Raw genomic sequence first — 21,616 nt, 5'->3', positions numbered from 1 at the left:
AACGCACAGGTATAATAAATAAAATGAATGATGGCTTATTTTCATTTAGCTGCCTGTTTTAAGGTCCTGGTATTGTGCGTGCTGGCTAGTTGTTATACTGTCATGGCTTCCTGAGACACTTCAATAGAACAGAATCATTTTGGGTGTTATTGGTGACATCTGGGTGTAATTTGGGTATAGCATCATTGGAAATGCTCAAATGTTGCCTCAATCAGAAAGATTTGACATAGACATCATAAAATGTGTTTTTTTGTTAATTGTATTATATAAAAACACATAAAATACATGTTATGTGGTTACCAAGAATATAGGTTTAATCATGATGTAGCAAGAAACAAATGTTTATGTTAGAATTGTAATAACCAAAACTTAAATGAAATCCTTTACAGTAGTTGCATAAAAGAAAAACCAACCAAATTTAGAGTTTAGGACAGACGGATGGAAAAAGATTCACCTTTATTCAGACGGATAAACTCAAAGATTTTTCACAACACAAAGGTGTGTGTGCACCTCAAGATGTGTTTTTCCACTCTTTGCTTTGACCTCATGTGGCAGTTGAGACCATCACACAAAAGCACAGTAGAGACCATCTATTAGAAACAACCGTGTCTATTTTTCCATTTCCTCTGTTCACACTGAGCTGTTGAGGTAACTTGCTAACCACATGCTTTTATTTTCCAATAACCAAATTGACTCTGTACTCACAAAACACTGCTCATTGTGTTTCTTTCCCACACCCTTGAAGATAAGCATGTGAACTGTCTACTGACTGAACAGTTTAATAACTATGTTGTTTTTATGCAGCATCTTTAATACAGATAAAAACAAAACTTAGACTCAAAGCTAACCATCTTATTGAGATGGAGAGCTTCACAAGAGACTTGAAAACACCAAAACATGTAGCTGCAACAGTACAACAGAGGACAGTTAGTAACAGTTCAGAGACAGAAAAACAGAAAATGATCAACTGCTGAAATTCACAGGTCACAAGAATAAGGTTCACAATGGAAACTAGTCAACTTAAGCTTCCAGTAGAAAACAATGTCACCAAGATGTCTAGTTTAGTAGCTGTTCTGGGGCTTTTGCTTATGTTTAGACTGCCAGCACAAATCAGATTGCAACAGATGTAGATGCAGCCTGGATGCCTTTGCCGCTCACATCAGATTCAAAAGTGTCTTTTGTGTCACTCGCAACGCGCAGCGTGACACACAGCAGCGGGTCAAAATGCTGCTTTAAATGCCTGTTTACTTCTAGATTATTTGAAGCTGCCATTGCCTTTGATATCATTGGCTTAAACATAACTTCAAGCTCATATGTAATCGATTATGTGAAACAAGGTAAATTAAGGTGTAATTTTTGCAGTCTGCCTGATTAGACTATCTGATTGTTGAATGTTGATTGTTGAAAGCATCTTTACTTGCATTTTATTTGGTCAAAGCAAAGTTTAACTGCTCAGCAATATGTTTAGAAGGGTTCTTCTGGCACAGCAAGTAGACAGTCAGCCATCAGGCTGTGTATGTGGCCAACTGGCGACAGTTATTTTTACAATGAGTCATCCCTTATCAGCGTCAGTTTGGCCAATTCAGGATGTCAAAATAGCGTCAGTGCAGTAATTGAGACTGAACGAGAGACAGTAACGTCACCCATTTAGTCTCTTCTGTATCCTTCCACTAAATACTATTCCAAAGGAAAGTAAAGCAAAGCTTTGCAGCACATTTTCAATTCTTTTTCTTCATTCTTTTTTGGGATAGGAGCACTTAGATTACTGACTACAGAGTGGTTATTCTTTCTCATGCAAGCACAGAACATACACGCATGTCAGCATTGGCAGTAGTAGTCTATAGTAGTAGTAATTTAAAATCTCCCGAAACAGTGGAAAGCAAACATGACGAAACAGTAAAACCCAGCAGATGTTTGAAAGCACAAACAGGTTGAGAGAAAATAAAGAGATTCAGAGCTGTATACAGACTTGACAAATGTCTTTCAGTCAGGTTTCTTGCACAGACAGGAGTGGAGTATCGATTTGCAACACACATTCGTTTTGAGGGTGAGACGGGGGCATGTTAGGGGTTGGCCACAGTCGCAAGACGTCAGCCCCCCTTGTAGGCGGGGTGGGCGAGGCCTTGCCCTACACTAGAGCAGGTCCTTTGCGGGTGCAGCATGGCTCAACTCGGCGCAGCCAAAAGTGCTGGTGGAAAAAAACAGCATCTGTGCTGTGTTCAAGGGCAAACTTTAACAGAAGATGTGAGGCAGCATTTCTGCTGGTCTTTGTCAGGGCTCGTGTGTGAGGTCTGTTCTGTTCAGGACCTGAAGGATAAACAGTGTGTTGAATGGACTCCAGCCCAAACATGACAACACTCCAGTACAGTATTTAATTAGCACGCTGCATGACATCAGGGGTGTGTGTGTGTGTGTGCACAGCAGTGTGTCTGTCACTACTGTTTGATCACAGCAAAGTGAGAACAACTGTAATACCAGACTGCTGGAACTGATCAACAAGCAGAGTACACACACACATGCACGCAGCAATGTTTTTCAGTTGGCGCAGCGTATCCTTTTTCACAGTAGAGTACCAGATGGGAATGAACAAATGGAGTTCCAGGGAGAGTTGTAAGATAAAGATCGAGAGACGAGACACAGGGAGTGATAGGAAAAAGAACTAGACAAAGGCTAACAGGCAAACACAGAGAGATTAGTTGGCCATTTAGATTCAGATTTGTTACAACGGACATTTCGCCCTTGCATTCAAATAAGCCTTATCCATTTCAGTGCAGTGGGCAAGTTGCAAATCAGTAACAAAGTAATGTAGTGTGTCAGAAACTTTAAAGGCTATTTAAACTTTTAAGTAGGATTAAGGAACACCGTCATTCAGCAAAGGGTCGCAACTGTCAATTTCTAATCGAGGCAGAAGATCTGCTTTGACATTGACATACAGCAAACACACCACAAAGACAGACACAAGATTTCCAGATAACAAATCTAAATCTGAAAGGTCCTCTAACCTGTAAAACTGCACAAAACCACACTGGAACATTATTATATCTTTGTGACAAGACCTACAGTACTACAATCAAATGCTACAGTGCAGTAAAAATGAAGAAAGCAGCTACGCCTGTATCAGTGCTTTTCAAGAAATATAAGAATTGCAACACTTTGAAAGTACATGCTATAATGTTTTAACTATTTAAGCCATTTTATAAAAGATATTTTATCAGGGTTTTCCCAATTTTAACCAACGAAAGAGCGAATGGCTTTAAAGGACATAAAGCTGGTAATATTCAGACTTTTTTATTGTCAACAAGTCCAATGAAAAGACCAATACCAACAATATATTGATCCTAATAACGTTTTTTTTTGTGTTTCCAAATCATAATATAGCTTATTTCTCTGTGCCATAGATGTTTGTATTTGACTTAAAACACATCAGTGAGTTACACTGTTGCACTGGGTCAATGTTCTTTCATTACCATGAACACTTGCAACCCAAGCACCAGAATACATTTTGGCAGTGTACCTTTCTGCAATACACGGATAATTTGAAACTTTATATTTCTTTATGTTGCAAATTTATTTCTCTTTAGGTTCAATTTTATCTTTTGACAGTGCTGCAGTTATGGGCTAATTGGTTTTAGGCACGAAAACCACTTGGTTAGTGTTAGGAAAAGGTGATGTTTTGGCTTTTGCCCTGAGGTCAATCTGTAGTCACTGGCTTGGCAGCCTTGTCGCCCATAATTTCAGCACCATCCCCTGCAACTCATGATATGAAAGTCAGGTCATAAACATGTAATCAGAACGTGATATGACATTTTGTAGAAAAGTCAAAAGGGTATGTAGGCTGTAACACGTACAAATGTGAATTTATCTGTAGTTTGCAGAAATGCTAACTGCCAACATTTTATCCTGGCGATTAGGCTGATGTTTTAAGTTGTCATTAAAAACTCTAGAGCACTAAACGCGTATCAAAACGGAGCTGAAATGAGTCCCCAAGAAATGCACAATTTACCCTTTTTGAACAAATCTCCCTTTTTTGCTTTCAAGCGTTCACATGATGTTCATGGGTATGGTTAATTGCAGTCTTTATAAAAGTCTGCACAAACCAAATAATTGAGCATTTGTTCATAATCAACCACTTGTCATTAAAAGCATGAAAAAAGGAGCAATGGGCGTCGACATCTCTAATGTCCATGCACTAGATCCAGTCACGCGCATGTGTTTGTGTGTGTGTGTGTGTGTGTGTGTGCATGCATGTTTGTGAGTGTATGAGTGTGTGACACGTAGCTGTGACCTCTCACAGCATGGTGTTAAGTCTTCAGAGTCACAGTGCTATTGTGTTCTGACCTCTCACATTACAGCCAGTCAATATTATTATGGACACACACTCACACACACACTCACTCACTCACTCACTCACACACACACACACACACACACACTCTCTCTACTGGTCCAGGTGGTCGGTATTGTCTTATTGGGGGAGGAAGGGGGGTCATGGTTCACTGCATGGGAACCAATTGGCATTCCATTAGCTCTCAATGACCAGTGGTCAATATCTGCTTAAACACACGGACACACACGCACCTTTTTTTTGCGACTCAGAGTTATATTCACTGTGTCTGTGAACTACATCCTACATCTGAACTAGATATGTACTTCCTGCTCAGTCCTTAATCACCAAAATAGTAATATTTGCTATGGTATTTTTGCTTTTCACCTTATTTTACAGCTTAGTTGCTTTCTGGGCATTTTTACATGCAGAATTTTTACTTTTTCTGTGTGATATTTTTGTATTAATATTAACTGTATCACTGTCTCTGAGTAGAGGGTGTGTCCAACATTATGAAGAGGATGCTTCACACAGTAAACACTGTGTTCAGCAGCCTAACTCACACATTTTCAACGCTTCATTGACTTTTACAACTGGGTCAATACGCTGTAACGAAGCTTCTCCTGAGGCGATACAGACAATGTTGATGATAGAAATTTCCATCTATATTTTACACACAATTGCACCAATAAAGTAAGCTTCAGTTAGTTTATTACTTAACATAACCAGCTACTACTGTGGTTGTATCTGTCAAACTGTCTAGGGGAGGGGACTGCCTATAGAAACGTTTAACTGGGGAGATTTGTCACCTCTTGTCTGAATTATCTAATCATTATGTCACAGTTAACCTTCTATATGGCCATCAAATTGTCTGTTCACACCCGCAGAATTGAAGGGTGGGTACTACAGTCTAATTTGCAGCTCTTTATGCTCTATTGCGTTTAATGGCATCTACTGTAGTGAGTAATCTGTAATTACTGTTAAATTCCCTCAGGGCTGCTGAATGATGCCATAAAACTCTGTTAGGTTTCGATGTTCCAGTGGTGTGGGGCTCCAACAATGATTTGCCTGTTAGGCAAATTTGACAACGAGAGCACAGGCAACCACAAACACCATTATGAAGCTGAAGACATTAAAATGCTCTTGTATAAAATCACCCACGCAGAAACCCCTTTCTTTCTTATCTCATCAACTCTGTAAAATCAACAGAAGTGATAGTTAATGGGAGTGATAACGTGACAAAGGTCACAACCCAGAGTCATAATGCATCTCAGTCATCTGGACCACTCCACAAGGACAAATTGTGACTCTTTCTCTAAAGGCATGTTAGTTCTACTAAGCTCATATGATTTCAACTGGGACTATTAAACATCCTGTCTACAGAAATCCAATAAACCTGGTATGAACTCTTTTCTCAATGAAGTATACTTCACTTTCTTTTCCTTTATCATGCTAGGTGTATGACCGTAAAGTTTACATGTTATCAGAGATGGTTAATTAAAAAGACTACAAAACAACAGGCTACAGCCGTGCTAGTGGCTTGTGCAGTGCGTTAAGCTAAATGCTAACATCAGCATGCTAACATACTCACAGTGACAATGCTAACATGCTGATGACGATCAAGTAAAATGTTATCATGGTTGCCATCTCAGTTTAGCTTGTTAGCATGCTAACATTTGTTAATAAAAACTAAACACAAGAAAAAATATAACAGTAAAAATATAAATGAACTACTGACCAACTTGTGATAGGATCACATCAGCAGCAATGCCTGTCAACATGTTAACATTCAGTTATTTTGGACTACACCCATCAAACTCATTCAAACTCAGTCTTCATTTCGAGCTCCTGTGAAGTTTTGTGATTACATCAAAACAAATGTGAATCAAGTGTAGAGTATGAGGAGGCCGCTTCCCAAATTTGCCCCCCCCCCCCCAACTCAGACCCCTCTTGTCTTTGAACTCAGCCTTTATTCACAACTTCAGCTACACAACTGAGAAGTTCTGCGATTGTATCTTGCATGATTGTGACATTGTTGACCTGACAAAGTATCTGTCTGCCCCCCCCCCCCCGTGATCCGAGGTCCTAAGCTTATAGCTAAGGATAACTAGCAAAGAGCAGCAGTTGTCGGTTACTCTGGTGATATTCTGCCCCCTATAGTTTCAGAGCTACCTTCAAATTCTGGTCATATTTCACTATTTAGGCCTTTAAAGATTTACTGTAACTAAACAGTCCAGAGAAAAATCCTACAGAAATCATAGAAACATCTCTCTATGTTCTTATGTGTCAGCGTGGCCATCCATTTAACATTTTCATCATCATTGGCACCGTCTTAAATATCACCACCACTAACAGAGCTCCAAACTGCCTGATGTACAGAAAGGGAAAGATCAAAACAGAAGAAGCCATATAAAACAGAAGTTAACATTAAGGGAGGCAGATATTTACAGTCATTCACAAACATTTTCCCACACTCTGAGGAATTGATCAGTATTGATCACATGTAAATGGTATTGATTGTCTCACCCTTTTGTCTGTCTCTATCGATTTGTGTGCGTGTGACTCCTCTCTTGCTCCTCTGCCCCTGCAGCTTTCGGAGTTCAGTCTTCCTGCTGCTCCCAGGCGGCCTTCACTGCTCTGCTCTCAGCCCGACCACGCCCGCTCAGCATCACCTCAGCATCACAGAGCTGAGTGCGACCAGCAAGATGTGAACCTTGTCTGAATACAGTGATGGCCTGTAAGTGGAATACTGTTTCATTAATAATACTTATATATATGTTCATAATAATATCTTACATTATATTGGTGAGCAACAGGTAGAGCTGATGAGATGATTTTTTGTTATGTCTGGGGATCTTAGTTTACAGGCCTCTTCTCCAGCAGTGACACTCGATGTCACTTTGTGAGCAGTCAATGCGTGTGTTCAATACATCAGAGGTCTTTTGTGTTCCAGTTAGAGCTAAACTTTGAACTAGAACCATGTTCGAAGTGTCCTGTCTTATGATTTTTAATGGACACTTGCCGGCCAAATTAGAAATGTGGATAATAGTGCACAATGACGAACACACACAGTGCAAAAATAAACAGTGCAAAGCCAAAATCACTACAAAGAAACATGTGTGAGTCTGTCTTCAGAAACATAAACATGGCATCAGCAGAGCTCTTTGGATGATTCATAACGGCAATAGTAGCTCATACTGGGTTCTACTTTCATGCCAACAGTCATAGTACAAGTGTAGGCGTCAGTTTCGTCCAAATTGTGAGTCTCTCAATATCATATGCACATTCAGCTGTCTGAAATTATGCATAAGGTTAACACTGGTTAAAATGGAATTTGTAGGTACAACCTTTAATTTCATCGTGGAGTTTATGATAGTTTTGCTATTTTGACAAATTAAACTGTCATTTTGAAAATGAAGTAACATATAATGTACGATATAAATTAGTCAATCTCAAAAATGTTGTTTTACGGCAAGAAATGAGTGCACTCCAAACAAGAATGACACAATACACAGAATAAAGACCTGACTTTCATATGGAGGTGGAGAGGATGGTGGTGGAGTTACAGTTAAAGAGGCTGCTGACCAGAGTTCAAGACTGTGTTTCAACACTTGTAAGTGTGAAACCACACGATATTTTTAAGGAGACCTCGGGACGATTTCCAGCAACAAATAACGGGTGTTTCTAACAAAACGTTAGGACATCTCAAGCCATGTTTGTGGTGACAAAATTAAGCATTTTAAACCAAAACATGATCTTTTCCTAACCCTATCCAGACCACTAGTGTTGTCACAACATAAAATTGAAAATGGAACCTAAAGGAACTTAAAGTTGAAGCAACATAAACAAATATTAAGTTTCAACATATGTGGTTTGCAGAAACGCACATTCTAACACTTAGACTGCCGACTGGGTTGCAAGACCTGCAACTTTGCAAAAACACAAATGAAAACGCAAACGTTTTTCCAAACATTTATTAATACTTTATTTATTTATTTATTTATTTTTCATTGAAAGTCTGGTGTATAGCATTTGGTTAAATTGTGTGTTGAGGATGCAGATTGCAACCAAGTGAATGCCCTTCTTCTACCCTGGCCGTTAAAAACATGAAAAACACGAAAGGCCCACTCTAGAGCCAGTGTTTGGTTTGTCCATTCTGGGCTACTGCGTTGCGTATCTACTCCATTGCAGCTCCGGCAGTCCGGACCCTTCCGTAGCAGATACTGTAGTGGCAGAGTCTGTGACATTCCCATTAGACCTGACTACATCATATCTATGTAACAGCCATAAATAAATGTGGAACATCACCAGCTGTCCCTGAGACTAAATCTGATACATAAAGGTAGATCTAATGTATCACACAGTTCAGGTCTGGTGGGGATGGAAAGGGAAAAGCCACAGTCTAATGTACGGTAATGGAAGCTTGTGTAAACTCCATGTGTAATGTACACTTTTATGAGAACCTTGTAATAAATCAGATATGACAAGTGTTGCCACAGATCAGAGGGGAGGGGTCAGGGTGTGATATCTGTAGGCTTTTTAAAAATACAACAGAAAATGGTCAAGACACGGGTATGTTTTAAATTCTGAGAATAATAGTGGTAAGACCAGATAGATCATAATAAAAGAAGGAAGGCCCAGGGGCGTGGAAACCAGCTGTTTCATCCCTGATTTGTGACTCCAACTGTGAGTGTCTTTTATAGATAGATAGTAAGTTCAGTATAAGTCTTAGAAAAGGTAGTCATCCACTACAATACGCAAGGCTTCTATTTCTGCCGGATGCCGGAGCACGGCGCAGCAACTGAATTCAGCGTGAAGCAGACAGGAAGTCACGCACCGAAACAACAACATAACATCCAGTTAATTTTCATAATAAAACACTCTGTGTTGACGCCAGTGCAAAAATCTCAGAAGAGACAAATCCGAGCACTTCGGTTGGGAACACTTCTTGTTGTTGTCTTTGTAACACATACTATAAATCCGGTTGCGTGTGATTCTTTAATTATCGCGGGGACTCCTCGGTCTCGCAACTCCAGCTGTCCGGCAGTGCTGCACCATGCTGCACTCAAAATGGAGCAGGTGGGGGTCGCTGGACGGCGGAGCTCGGAGCAAAAACGTACCGGAGCCGTTCCGCAACGCACATGCATCCAGTGGAATTCCCGGGTAAGAGTGATAGACAGAGAGGAAGAGGCCAAAATAGCAAATCAAAACCAAAAAAATCAACAATGACAAGAAATTACAGAATCAACTTAATGCTGATAATAGAGAAGTGATATTAAGATCAAGATCTGGTTAGAATTACTATGTATATGAAACTGAAACAGCCGTGCTCACAGATAGACAGTCACAGTGAGAGACAGAATGAGTTTAACAGCAGTTACATTTATTGAAATATTTTCTGTAGCTCCTTGTGGCTCTTTTTCTTTCTTTTATTATTTGGGCACCCACGCTGGAGTACTTAATGCCAGTCAGAGACAGGGGGAGACAGAGGAAAGAGAACAGAGCTGACACAAACTCCACCCACCAGTACGTGGACCGTGGTCTCATAGGAGGAGCGGCAATATCAGGCTGAACATTTCTCAGTGCATGTTTTAGAGTAGAGAGAGAGACAGAGGGAGGGAGGAAGGAAGCCTTCTGCAGCAGACAAAAGCGCTGTTTCTCGCTTGAGCTTGTTTACGTCCTCAGCTGCAGGTCCCACACGGAGGAGGCGGATTATTCAAGCATTCCTCCCGGGGAAACTTCGGCAAAAACTCTGGGATTTAATTTTACTTTATTTTATTTTTTTCACTTTTACAAGTTGATGTTTTGCTCACTTTGGACCGGTGGATCCTACTTGCACTTGGGTTGATTTTATTTAGACATATTTTTATATTACAACCAACTTATCGTCGTGTTATTTTCTACAAGTCAGCGGTGATGTCCCGCCACTGACATGCATCCGTCCAGGTAAGTTGAGACAGATGGAGACGAGGTGTGTTTTGTTCTTTAGACTTAACAGAAATCCAGTTTGCCTCTGACTACCGGCTTGTCACTGTCACGCCGCAAATATTTATTTACAGTGCTTTTAAAAAAACAGGAAATTACTAATAGATTTGCTTTTCCATTATAATGTGTTCTTTTATTGTGAAATATCACTTGTAATCTTGACGAAGAGCGACTGTCATGCGTAAAAAAGTGACTTAAACAGAATTTAATCGACTTTTGGGCGATTTCTTTTCATATTACATTCCTGTAATGCTCCAGTCAGAGTTTCTTTTATAAAGATGTTTCTTTTGTTATATCGAGAACACTTTAGGAGCATGTTTGTGTCTTTTTAATGCTTTTTTCACGCGTTTCTCCGCGATCCTCTGACTTTGCCGGTGCTCACGCAGCGCGCCGGCTTCAGTTCCCTTTCATAATTAACCCCACAACTCATTAATTGTGCAAACGGCATTTCACCGGGATAAAGACTGTATTCGGACTGCATGTTATTTGCTGAGAAGGGTGTTTTAGTCAGACATGAAGCACTTTAAAATACTGTCAAGACCTTAAGGATGATGTGATGTTTTCCTGATTTTTGTTCATGGATGAGACTGCCTGCTGCTGTTGTTATGATCGAGGTCACTGAGTTCAGACACTTTGTAATATACCACTCCTTGACAGGTAATGGATTCAGGTGATTTTTCAGACGCAGCCAGGCTTGCTCACCTTAAGCTTTTCTGGTATTAGCACTTGTGATAAAAGGCAATTATCGGACTTTTAAGGATTTTACGTGCCAGTTTTGGATTATACTGTAGGGGGCGCAGTTGCGCCATTGGGCATTTGGAAAGGAAAGTTGTAAAATTAGAAAACATAATCCAGGAGACGCACGCCGTCCATGTGACAGCTGCTCTAATATTTTAATGTTGGTGTCTTAATAGTAAAGTGAAACCTTATCGTGAAATCTGAAATGTCAAGTTTTCTGGTGAAACTCTTTCTGTCTTCGCCCACGGAGGCTCAGAAGTTAGAGCCTGCCTCTTCATGTTCATAAAGTGAAGGTGCAGACGCACTGTTGAAGGGCTGTTGTTAAACTTTCAGCACCGTGACACCTGATTAAATGCCATGTTTGCTTGCCGGCACTGGCATTGCAGGTTTCCTTTTCCTCCCTACGTCTGCTGCCCTCTCGGCGAGGGTCGGTACTTTTTGGTGCCATTTGTCTACATGCCGCCTGACACGCACAAAATCTGTCCTCGTCGCTCTCCGAGCTGCACTGAAGCCCACAGGGAAAGTTTACGTTTTCATGTGGCTGGAGGACAGACGTCGGGTCCGGTTTAAGGGCTGCTGTCGCCGTGCGTAAAAATGCGTAAAACACAAAAGGATGACTATTTACATCAAAGGTGCGTAAAAGTGTGTGTCGGTGCATGGCGACTTGCTGCTAAAAACACAGCTGGTTATAAATTTTATGTCGTTTTGGCGCAGAAGTAGGTCATTACCGCTGGGAATCCGTGCACTTAGGAAGCTGTAGTTTGTCTGGACAAAACAGGAAGCGCAGCACAAAATATCATTGATGATTTTCTAGAATTTCACATTGAGTGTCTTGAGTTTTGGTGATTAAATTTCAAGATGTCGAAAGTGTAAGATTTTCTGTTGTCAATGCAAGTCCGTGTGTTATAATAAAGTGAATTTACAGAAGTAACATCTCCATTATTTTTACCTTGAATTAATAAATTCCTCGTCAAGTGTCCATACGCAACACTCTCCGATAATTCGTGAAATGATTTACTATGAAGAAAATGAGATTTCCAGACTGACTCTGGTCCATTGGGACTCATTTCTTTCATAATTCATGTGTGACGCAGTTGAAGTTACTCCAGCCGCTTCCTTGATGCCTGATTATTTTCCCTCACAAGTCAAACAAAGATCTGCTGCGATCAGCAACTTCTGTCCGACAATGGAGACGCACCGGGCAGGAAACCTGGGCTACGGGAACAATTTCACTGCACATAAACCAGTCAAACACTCACTACCCAACCCCGAGAGCCTCTGTGGGTATCACCTGCAGTGGACGTGACACTATGTTTGCATTTCATAAGGTCAGGTTATTGTTGGCACGTCCGCTTTTATTTTATTGATAAAAGACCGCCGGCGCGCCACTCATCGCGATTCCCAGCGGAAAATAATCAGTTTAAATTACAGTAACCCCTCATGTCTTAAGGAGAAAACAGATTCTACGAAGTCCTGACGCAGCAGCGCGCTGCTTCATATCCAGCTGCAGCTCCACATGCAGCAGAGACGTGAGGCTGTAGGCTGTTTGTCCAGAGTGATGAAAGCCCAGGCTGACGGTGCCGCTCTGCTCATCCTACAGACCACCAAACAGCTCCGATGGGTCGACCGCGCTAACTGCAGCTCAGGGGAGCGGAGGAGATCCATCACCCGCCGGTGCCGCCGGAGCCTCAGCGCAAACCTCCCGCTCAGACACCGGCGGCGTACCGAGCTTCGGCCAGCCCAGCACCAGCGGAGGAGGAGAGCCGGACTCGCCGTCCCGGCGCAGAGGAAAACCCATCTCCCCTCTCGAAGGTCTTGGCGTGTTTCAGACGAGGTCGATATTCCACATCCCTCGCCGCGCCTCCAGTGGATATTTCTCCTCCGACGGAGAATCGCTGCCGAGCTCTCCGCTCTCCCCGAGGCCACTGACGGTTGATAGAGCCACGCAGACTCCCAGCCCGACCGGCCAGGTGATGCAACACGCCCTGCAGCGCATAGCTGGGGAGCACGGACCGGGGACGCACCAGCAGCACGGTGAGCACAGGCACTTTTGCATACATAACCGATGATTCACCGCCCACAGTGAGCACAAGCATGTGAAGTAGGTTTAAGTTTCTCACTGCAAAGTCGCCTGACAAGTGTTGGAGTGAGAATAGCGGCGAATAAACTGCAAGTCAGTGAGAACATAAGATGAATTTAAATATAACTTATATTTCTGGAGAAGAAAACATCATCATTGCCATTTCCATGAAAGCACCTTCATCATCATCAGATCATCTAACAATGCTTTTAATTCTACATGAATTAATTTTCCCACGACTCATTTTTGTCACTAAGAATCAGTGTGTCTGTGTCTAAATACATGGATTCACACCCTGACACTATATTTAAAAAACACCAGTAGCTGTTGTGGATGTGAAAGTTTCTGCCCTGAATCATCAGCCAACACAAGCTGCTTTGGCTGTTCTCACCATGAAATTTAGCTGCTGCTGCTGTGTGGGTGTACAGCAAAATATGAAACCAGATATGAGCTCCCTGAAGCTTCCTTTATCAAAGATTTGGGGGTTTGGGCGGCGGTGGTGTTGAATGTTAGCAATGATAGTAAAAAAGGTGAACAAAAACATACTCAGGATGTTTTTGCACTCCCCTTTGACATCGCAGTCATGAGGGAAGACTTTTTTCCGCTCTGTAGTATTTTGCTACTCTCTCAGATGACTAAATCAGGCTCGCCTTGTTTTCACATTCTGATTTATTGACTAATAGGCAGCGCAGCTCGCTCCATTGACCCTCGGAGGGAAATCCAATGAATTCAGGCTGAAACATGCAGATCCAAAACACACTAACGTGACTCTTTAGCTGCCAAACCAATTTCTGCTGATTCCCATGTTTTCATTCCATTGTAGTAGCCTATTACTCTTCTTCCTGCTGAGTAACAACCACTGCCTCTGAATGGGTCAAACTCTCCCAAAATCCCACAGGATACATTTGAACGCAGTCGTACAAAAATGATGTCCAATATATGCATATTTGATAGGATTAAAAAAAGATGTGGACAGTCTGGACATTACCGTAAATGCCATAAAACAAGTGCAACATTGTCCAAAAAAAATTACAATTTCACATCAACAGTAACAAGTGACATTAAAATAATCCAATTTACAGATCCTCATAGGAAAATATTGTGTAATGACAGTTGTATTTCTTGTTTTTTCTGTGCTTGGCATCACTCACTTTGTGAATGAGTTTGACTCAGACGTCCAAGCTTCTTTAGACCTGCTGAAGTTGGATTGCTGCCCCGGATTCACTCTTTTCATTGAATCCTACTGAGTCACATTTACAGGACGGAAGAAGGGTCTTGACTTCTGGCTACACTAACCATGCCCAAGGCTCTGTGTGTGTATGTATGTGTGAGTATACCACCACAGTATATGGGATGATGCAGTAACCAGTCAGGGAAACATAACTGCCACACTGACAGTACTAAGCAATATTCAGTAAAATGAGTCCAACTTTATATGTAACAACAACAAAAATGGTTTGAAAGAGGAGTAAAGGAATCCATCTATGTCGACTGGAACGAGGAGGTGGCCTAAGACATTACTTCTCACCCACCTACAATGCAGCACTGAGTTGTCCCCAGACAGCTTAACAGCCACTTACACCTGGGCTCACCTAGCCCTAGCAACCCACATGAAGGCTGGTTGTGGCAAGTGCCCCTAACGACTCTGAAACTCTTTAAGGACACTCTCACACAGAGTTTAAAAGCCTGCAACTCCTCTCCAGTTAGTTAGAACTGAAGAAGCCTCTTGGATGAGAGGTGAAACGTCTTCAAGAAACTGAAACAAGTCCAGTTGCCTACGATACAGCGCTTAACAAAAAATAGGTAACAAAAATCTTTTGAAACTTTAAAAAAAATATGATATACAGTTGAAGCTGAAACACTAATAACAGAGCTGATAGAGTCCTCCACTGTATCATTGCACTTGTGCAACATGGTTGGACTCATCACATGCTTCCGTGCTATATTTGCGTCACAGCAAATATAGCGTGTCTGTTGTTGTAAGTAAACAAACAGCAGAAAAAAAAATATCAAAGCAGTGAGGAGTGATGACTTTGGAGTCTATTTCAGACACCAAAGTTGGACATGAGACTGAACTATTAGGGATTATATAAATGATTACAACTGCATTTTTCAGTGTAAGATAATGATGCAGCCTTAAACAATATTGGACTTGAGCATGATATTGACCTTTGGGACCAGTCTATATCATGAAATTATCTAAACTCAATAAGGTGGACAAGTGGACTGACATTGCTTACTCTGTAACTGACTTGCTTTCACCTATTACATATCAACTGATGCACTTACGCTTCAACTGCGAACTCGTTGCCATATTTACGTCTGCAACAGATACTTCTGTCTGTTTCCTGGTCTTGTTGAGTACCACTGCATATGTGAAAAAAGTTGGATAAAGACTTCTGTGGCTCCAAAGGGAGATGATATCTTATAAATAAACTCAAGTGATATCACTTGAGTCAGCATTAGCTTGAACTGAAGACTTTTATTTTGAAAATTGTGTTTCACTTATAGAGTAAGCAATGTCAGTCTACTCATCCACCTTTTTGAGTTCAGATGATTTCATGATATAGACTGGTTCCAAAGGGCAATATCATGCTCAAGTCCAATATTGTTTTATGACTGCACCATTATCTCAACTGAAAAATGCTGTTGTCATCATTTATATAATCCCTAATAGTTCAGTCTCACATGTTCAGTTTATTTGCCAACTTTGGTGTCTAAAATAGACTCCGAAGTTGTCATCACTTCTAACTGCTTTCATAATTTTTTTCCCTGTTTATCACGCTATGTTTGCTTTTAACGCTGTCGGCTATATTTGCCTATCTGTCCTGTTGCTTGTAAACAAACTAAACTGTGCCGTGAGGCTGAGATTTGGCACAAAGAAAAAAACAAACAAATAACAGAGTAAATACCCTCACAGTGGATGACAAGCCCAGCAAACAAACTCCAGCCTTAACTCCATCCGTATCTATCTGGATTTTTATATTTTTTTTACAAAGATAGTGATGTATTGTGAGTGAAAAAGTGTAATCTCCAGATACTGAAATAAAACTTTTGTATGCCTCAGCGCATTGTAACCTCTGGACATATGACTCTGCTTTCTATAATAGATCTGATTAGCCTCACTGATTGCCTTGTGTCTCTTTTATTCTCTTTGACTGCGACCAGACAGATAAGATACCAGTCAAAACAGAACAGCATGCGTATGTATGTGTCATTCATTAAGTACACCAATCAAAACAGGCCTCAGTGTGTGTGTGCGTGTGTGTGTGTATGTGTGTGTGCGTGCGTGCATGTGTGTGTGCGGCAGTCAAAATAGGCCTTTTGGCCTTTTGTAAGCTGCAGACAGAAACCCTTCACTTCTCCTTCTGTCTGCTATGTCCATCAGATAGTACAGATAAACACACACTCATACAAAACACCACACATTGTCCTCGATGCAAAAAAAAGTCTCAGTTATCAAGAAGGCTGGCTGATGGTGTGTTACAGAGCGAGATAGAGCTCCGGAGCTTAAGGAGGATCAGTTTATCATCTTGTTGTTGTCGCTCCCTGACAGCGTGATTAGAGCTATCCTATCACAACGCTTCCTCCTGCTGCAGCAGGAAGATCGCACCTGCATTTGTGTTTCTTCAGGCTCAGCCAGAGTGGAACAGTCAACTTTAATGTGTTTTGGTCTTCGCTTGATTTATACTCACGCAATTTAATTATAAACAACCCTGGGGCTGGTTGCACAATGATTGATTTTGTCAAAGGCGTCAATCTAACACATAAACCTCTGACAGAAATCGAAATGAATATTCTGTACAAAGCTAAGTAGGAGTAATTCCTTATGTATTCTGGTTTAAACCAAGACTGTATCTCAAGATTTATGTCTTTTGGACTTAACTGTTAGGCAGGACATTGCAACAGCGTGATGGGTGCTACAGAGCTAAATTATATTAAAAACCTGAGCTAGACCAATATATCTGCCAAAATTAGCTTATTGCAGATAAATAGATATCGCGGGTATATGTTGGCCATTACACATACTACAAGGAGCTTTTAACCAGTTGTCTCAACATAATGCTGATGCCTCCATGTGACCTACATAAACAAATGAGACCATCAGTGAGAAGATTATTGATACATATGTAGTTATTCATAATGCCTCCGACCAGGTTGGCTAACATTACTAGGTTGTATTGATAACTCTAGCTTTGTCAACAAAATTACTTGTACCAGACAACTGAATCTGTTACCTGTACGCTACATGTAGGCTGTATGAACGACACGAAAACAAAGTTTACTTTGTTTCACAATTCTGTTACCAGTTATTAAGCGTACATAGCCACAAATAGACACATTACCTCATCGTTATGCATCCTGTCGTCAGAAAAATAGTATCAAAAAATGTTGCATCTTTTTTTCACCTGCTTCCAAAACAAACACGCTAGCCAGATCAAGATCTTCATGACGGGAGGCATGATGCTCATACCGCTGGCTCATACCAAACTTGGCTGAACAGTAATTAGACAGTTGACTCTCGCACTCTGGGAGATGTGGTAGAGAAAACACTACCTGAGACTTCCAACACTCTAACGTAGCTTGTAGTGTTGTGTGCAGTCATGAATCCCATATTTTCCATCATAAACACTATTGTCGGCGCAGTAAGCTGTGTTGGTCTCTTCAATATCGGAGGATGTGAGAAATATTAAGTCTGGGTTTCATAACAGCATTCATGAGTCATAAGTGGAGATCGGTAAGAGGTCAGAGCCTTTCATAGTCATATTGTAGTTCAGACTGAAAATATAACACATTAACCACGATAATACGAATATGCATATGCACACGTTCGCTCACCCGGTCAGCTAGGCGGAGAGGTATTCTTCTACATGTTTGTTATGATGCCAGTGGGGCACACACACATTTGATAATGTTAGCATTTCACATGGGAATCCTCTTGATTTTGTGGTATGTACTCATCTATCTACACAACAATAGTTTGTCAGAGTAAACATAAAAGTGTACGGATGCCTGTGTGTCTTTTGTTGTCTTTTTTATCTCACCTGCATGAATACTAATCATGAATAATGAATGCTAATTTTTTTTCATCTCATCTGTGTTTTTTAGCACGGCATTGTGAGCATGCATCTATGGTAACATCAAATAAACTCAACTGGGTCAAAACTAAAAAAGTGTGTGATGCTGTGCGCCACCCACTCACTGAATCACACTCTGCTTGTCTGCTCTTTTTGTTTGTCTGTTCATTATTTGATTTCCTCAAATTGTTACTGCTGGTCGGATTTTGCCGGTGATCCGAACATGCAGTTTTGTAACTGTAATGGTTAATGCTGCGTTCATGTTGTTGTTGTTATGAAAGCTGGACATGCACATTACATGTTAAGGTTTGCGTTTAAGCGTTTTAATTTGTGTCTGTGTTTCTGTCACATGTCCTCACTGTTTGTTATAAGAATGGAAATCAAAGGATGAATTAAGTCGAGCTTGCAGGATCTTAATTAGGCTGTAAACCGTTTTTTTATTATCATCTGTAGTTGTTAGCTGAAAGTATTTGCATTCAATGTACTCCAAACTGTACTCAGCTGAAGTACTACATTTCGTACTACTACATAATACATTTATTTATCTAAACTGCAGTTGTTTAACTGTTCATGTTACTCTGAACAGAAACTGTCAATCCTGCAGTGTGTTTAGTCGTTAGCTCTATTGTCTCTAGTAGCTGTTAGCTATTAGCGCCATAGCTTAGCCAAACACACCGCTGGACAGCTAACAGGTAACTAGCTCTGCCCCTGTCGATTCCAACATGGATTTGGTGCTCACAAAGTAGCATAATCAGGGAAAAATAGTGCGTGTGTCCCATCACTAATACGTTTACTGTGCTTTGAGGAATGAAAACTTGTTCAGACTATAGTAACATAATGGGAAGATGCCCTTTGTTGTACTTGGCACTCAGCCTCGTTTCAGTGAGCATATGAGTGACCTGCAGTGCACCTTAAACCCTAGACTATCTCCTCATACATGTAACCTATTAAATGTATGACAGTGTTTCCCACACATATACTTTACTTGGGCATGTCCAAGTTTATTTGACAACCCATTTTAGCATTTAAAAAAAAGGAAAAAAAAGAAATTTAAAACGCCAAAGAGAACGACGCCATCCGTGATCAATTAACTAGTCAACAATCTGCCCTCATTAACTGCAGTCAAAGAGAGAGTGAGGCATTCTCTGCTATTACATCCCTCCTGTAAACGCACTTTGTGATGCGACCTCTCTTTTTAATGTAGATCAACTTTTGCCGTTCTATGGACAAACTTGGAAAAGTAGTGCACTTGGTTGTTGTGATGTCATACGTGCAAGTTGGTTGTGATTGGCAACATACATTTTTATGAAACAAGTTGCCCTCCGTGTTACTCTCTCGCCTTGATTTAGCTCTCAGTCTCAAAAAGGTTGGTGACCGCTGCTGTATACAGTTCTGTAAATACATCCACAGAGTCCATCTCTGGTTTCTGTTAATGTTACCAGTAAAATTTCAAATATATTGGTACTGAAGTTTTACAATGTTTTCATGCTTAAACCCGCAACCATACATAAAGCTGCAGACTTGTTAGACTACTTTTTGTGCTTCACGTCAATTAAGCATCATCACAATATTATGACTTCAACATTTTGTCTCAGTGGAGGACCTTTAAAACCTTTTAATCATTGCAAAACTGTATTGTTATAGCAAATGTGGCATATTTTTTATCTTCTGTTTCAGGACACTCTCCCAGCCCCTCTAGCACGCGGCCACAAAACGCAGCAGGGGACATGCAGACGGAGGCAATTGGACGAGAGCTCCGACGCATTGGAGACGACTTCAATAGACATCTTCTTCTAAGGGTCAGTGATCACAGACAATGTTTATGCATGTGTATGTGTGTGGGAGAAGGGATCTGGTTATAGAGAGAAACCTCCAGCAACCCTATTTGTGGAGCTCCAAGTTCAGCAAAGTGTTGAATGCCCAACAGCTGCGGTGGGTCATCTGATTGGCTTCGAGAAGAAGACTATTGTCACATCCAACATACTTTTGTAGACTTTTTTTTATGAGTGGGGTAAGTTAAGTTTTTGTGTTTTTTTAAGGTTTATGTCAACTTTGTCATAATCCAGTCCCATCTGGAAATGACAACACAAATGTTTGAAATCACTTCTGGTTCAGTGCTTTAAGATCACATCCAACACGGTCCATTAAAACGTTATTTCCACAGTTGATTAGTAAGTGTTTACCACAAAAAATCAAAACAAAAACCCTGAATTAAGTCAAAGCAGCAACTGTGTGAATGTGAAGCACAGGATTGTTGAAAAATGAGCAGCATGCTCATTAGATCAAGAAATAAGTGAGGGCGGTGTTGGGACAAACATGCCCCTAAAATGCCGCCGTGGGTGATCCAAGGGAGCCTGTGACCAGCTGGTTATTTTCACCACGCTCGGGGTGAGAAAATCGAAATGACTCTTGATCAGAAAATAACAAAGCAGACTGCCTGAAGCTGCAGAAAATCCAGATGCCACAGTAACCACTGCAGTTAAATAACCCCAAAACAAAACACAAGAAAACAGCCATATGACCTTAAAAAAAAAAAAACATCGACAGTGGAGGAGCAGAAGATGGACTTGTTGGGGGGAGCAAAGCCTTCAGCCAGTTTCCAGCAGTGGGAAAGAAACAAAAACAAAACTTAGTGGTACAACTTAGGATGTTTAAATGTGGTGAGACCCAGAGAAGCTCATTGACTGCTCACATTATAAAAGCAGAGCTTATTTGTTCAGCCTTAGTAGCACCAGTGAAGTGGATTATTTCTTGGCAGGCTGACTGATAGTGATGTTAGTGAATGCTATTTCTCCCAGGCAGATGAGAACAAGAAGTTATTAAGGTCTGCAGTGTAAACCAAACTTTATTAAAGGACGGACGGAGTCGTTAATAAAGACAATTAGTAAACATTAGATGTAATTGTGTATAGATAGTACTACTGTAATGTGCTGTTATGGTTGATAACAAGTTTAAAATTGTGTTTAATTAATTAAACAGGAAACATAAGTCATTTCCAGACTTCTTAGTGGCAGAAATTAAAAGATGGAGACATGAGCTCTGTCTCAATTCGGGGGCCGCGTCCTTTGAACGCTGTATTTGAGGGCTGAATGCGTCACAGCGCAACAAGGCCGTCCCATTTCGAAGCCAAATGCGGCCGCGGATGCGTCCTTCGTTTCCTGTGCCGTGAAGGATCCAACCGTTGGAATGGCTAACGATACAATTACTAAAAAAGAACAAGGGACCCCAATACTATCAAAGTTGCTAGGCAACAGGAGCTGGTGATGCAAGGGTATGGTCAGGGGAAGCTGGTGACGTATACAGGATAGTCTCCGTAGACCAGACCGTCTCATTTAACAACGCTTCGTGGTCTAGGAAGGCCGTGCCTTCAACGGATGTATCCCCCTAACCGAGACACAGCCACAGTAACGT

At 41.0% G+C, this 21,616-nt stretch overlaps 1 protein-coding gene across 11 annotated transcripts in view; it reads left to right on the top strand.

Annotated features, from left to right (window-relative positions):
• The window catches only part of bcl2l11 (BCL2 like 11), a 53,182-nt gene that overhangs the window by 14,258 nt on the left and 17,308 nt on the right, over positions 1–21,616 (top strand). For 9 of the 11 annotated variants that reach the window (XR_014624179.1, XR_014624180.1, XR_014624181.1 and 6 more), the window contains 2 exons: positions 6,915–7,061; positions 12,648–12,730. Coding sequence is in view for 2 of the 11 variants with exons in the window: in XM_084374705.1 (XP_084230831.1) it covers positions 11,642–11,679; positions 12,648–13,081; positions 19,883–20,004 (594 nt within the window). In the remaining 9 variants the exon portion in view is untranslated. Of the gene's footprint in view, positions 1–6,914; positions 7,062–9,719; positions 10,271–11,269; positions 11,680–12,647; positions 13,082–19,882; positions 20,005–21,616 lie in introns of those variants that run through there. The other 2 variants (XM_084374706.1, XM_084374705.1) reach the window with 2 other exon arrangements.

This window comes from Pagrus pagrus (assembly GCF_965226575.1).
Source record: "Pagrus pagrus genome assembly, chromosome: 15".
Lineage (NCBI taxonomy): Eukaryota > Metazoa > Chordata > Actinopteri > Spariformes > Sparidae > Pagrus > Pagrus pagrus.
The sequence above is the reverse complement of the archived record's forward strand: the minus strand, read 5'-3'. Positions and strand labels throughout refer to the sequence as shown.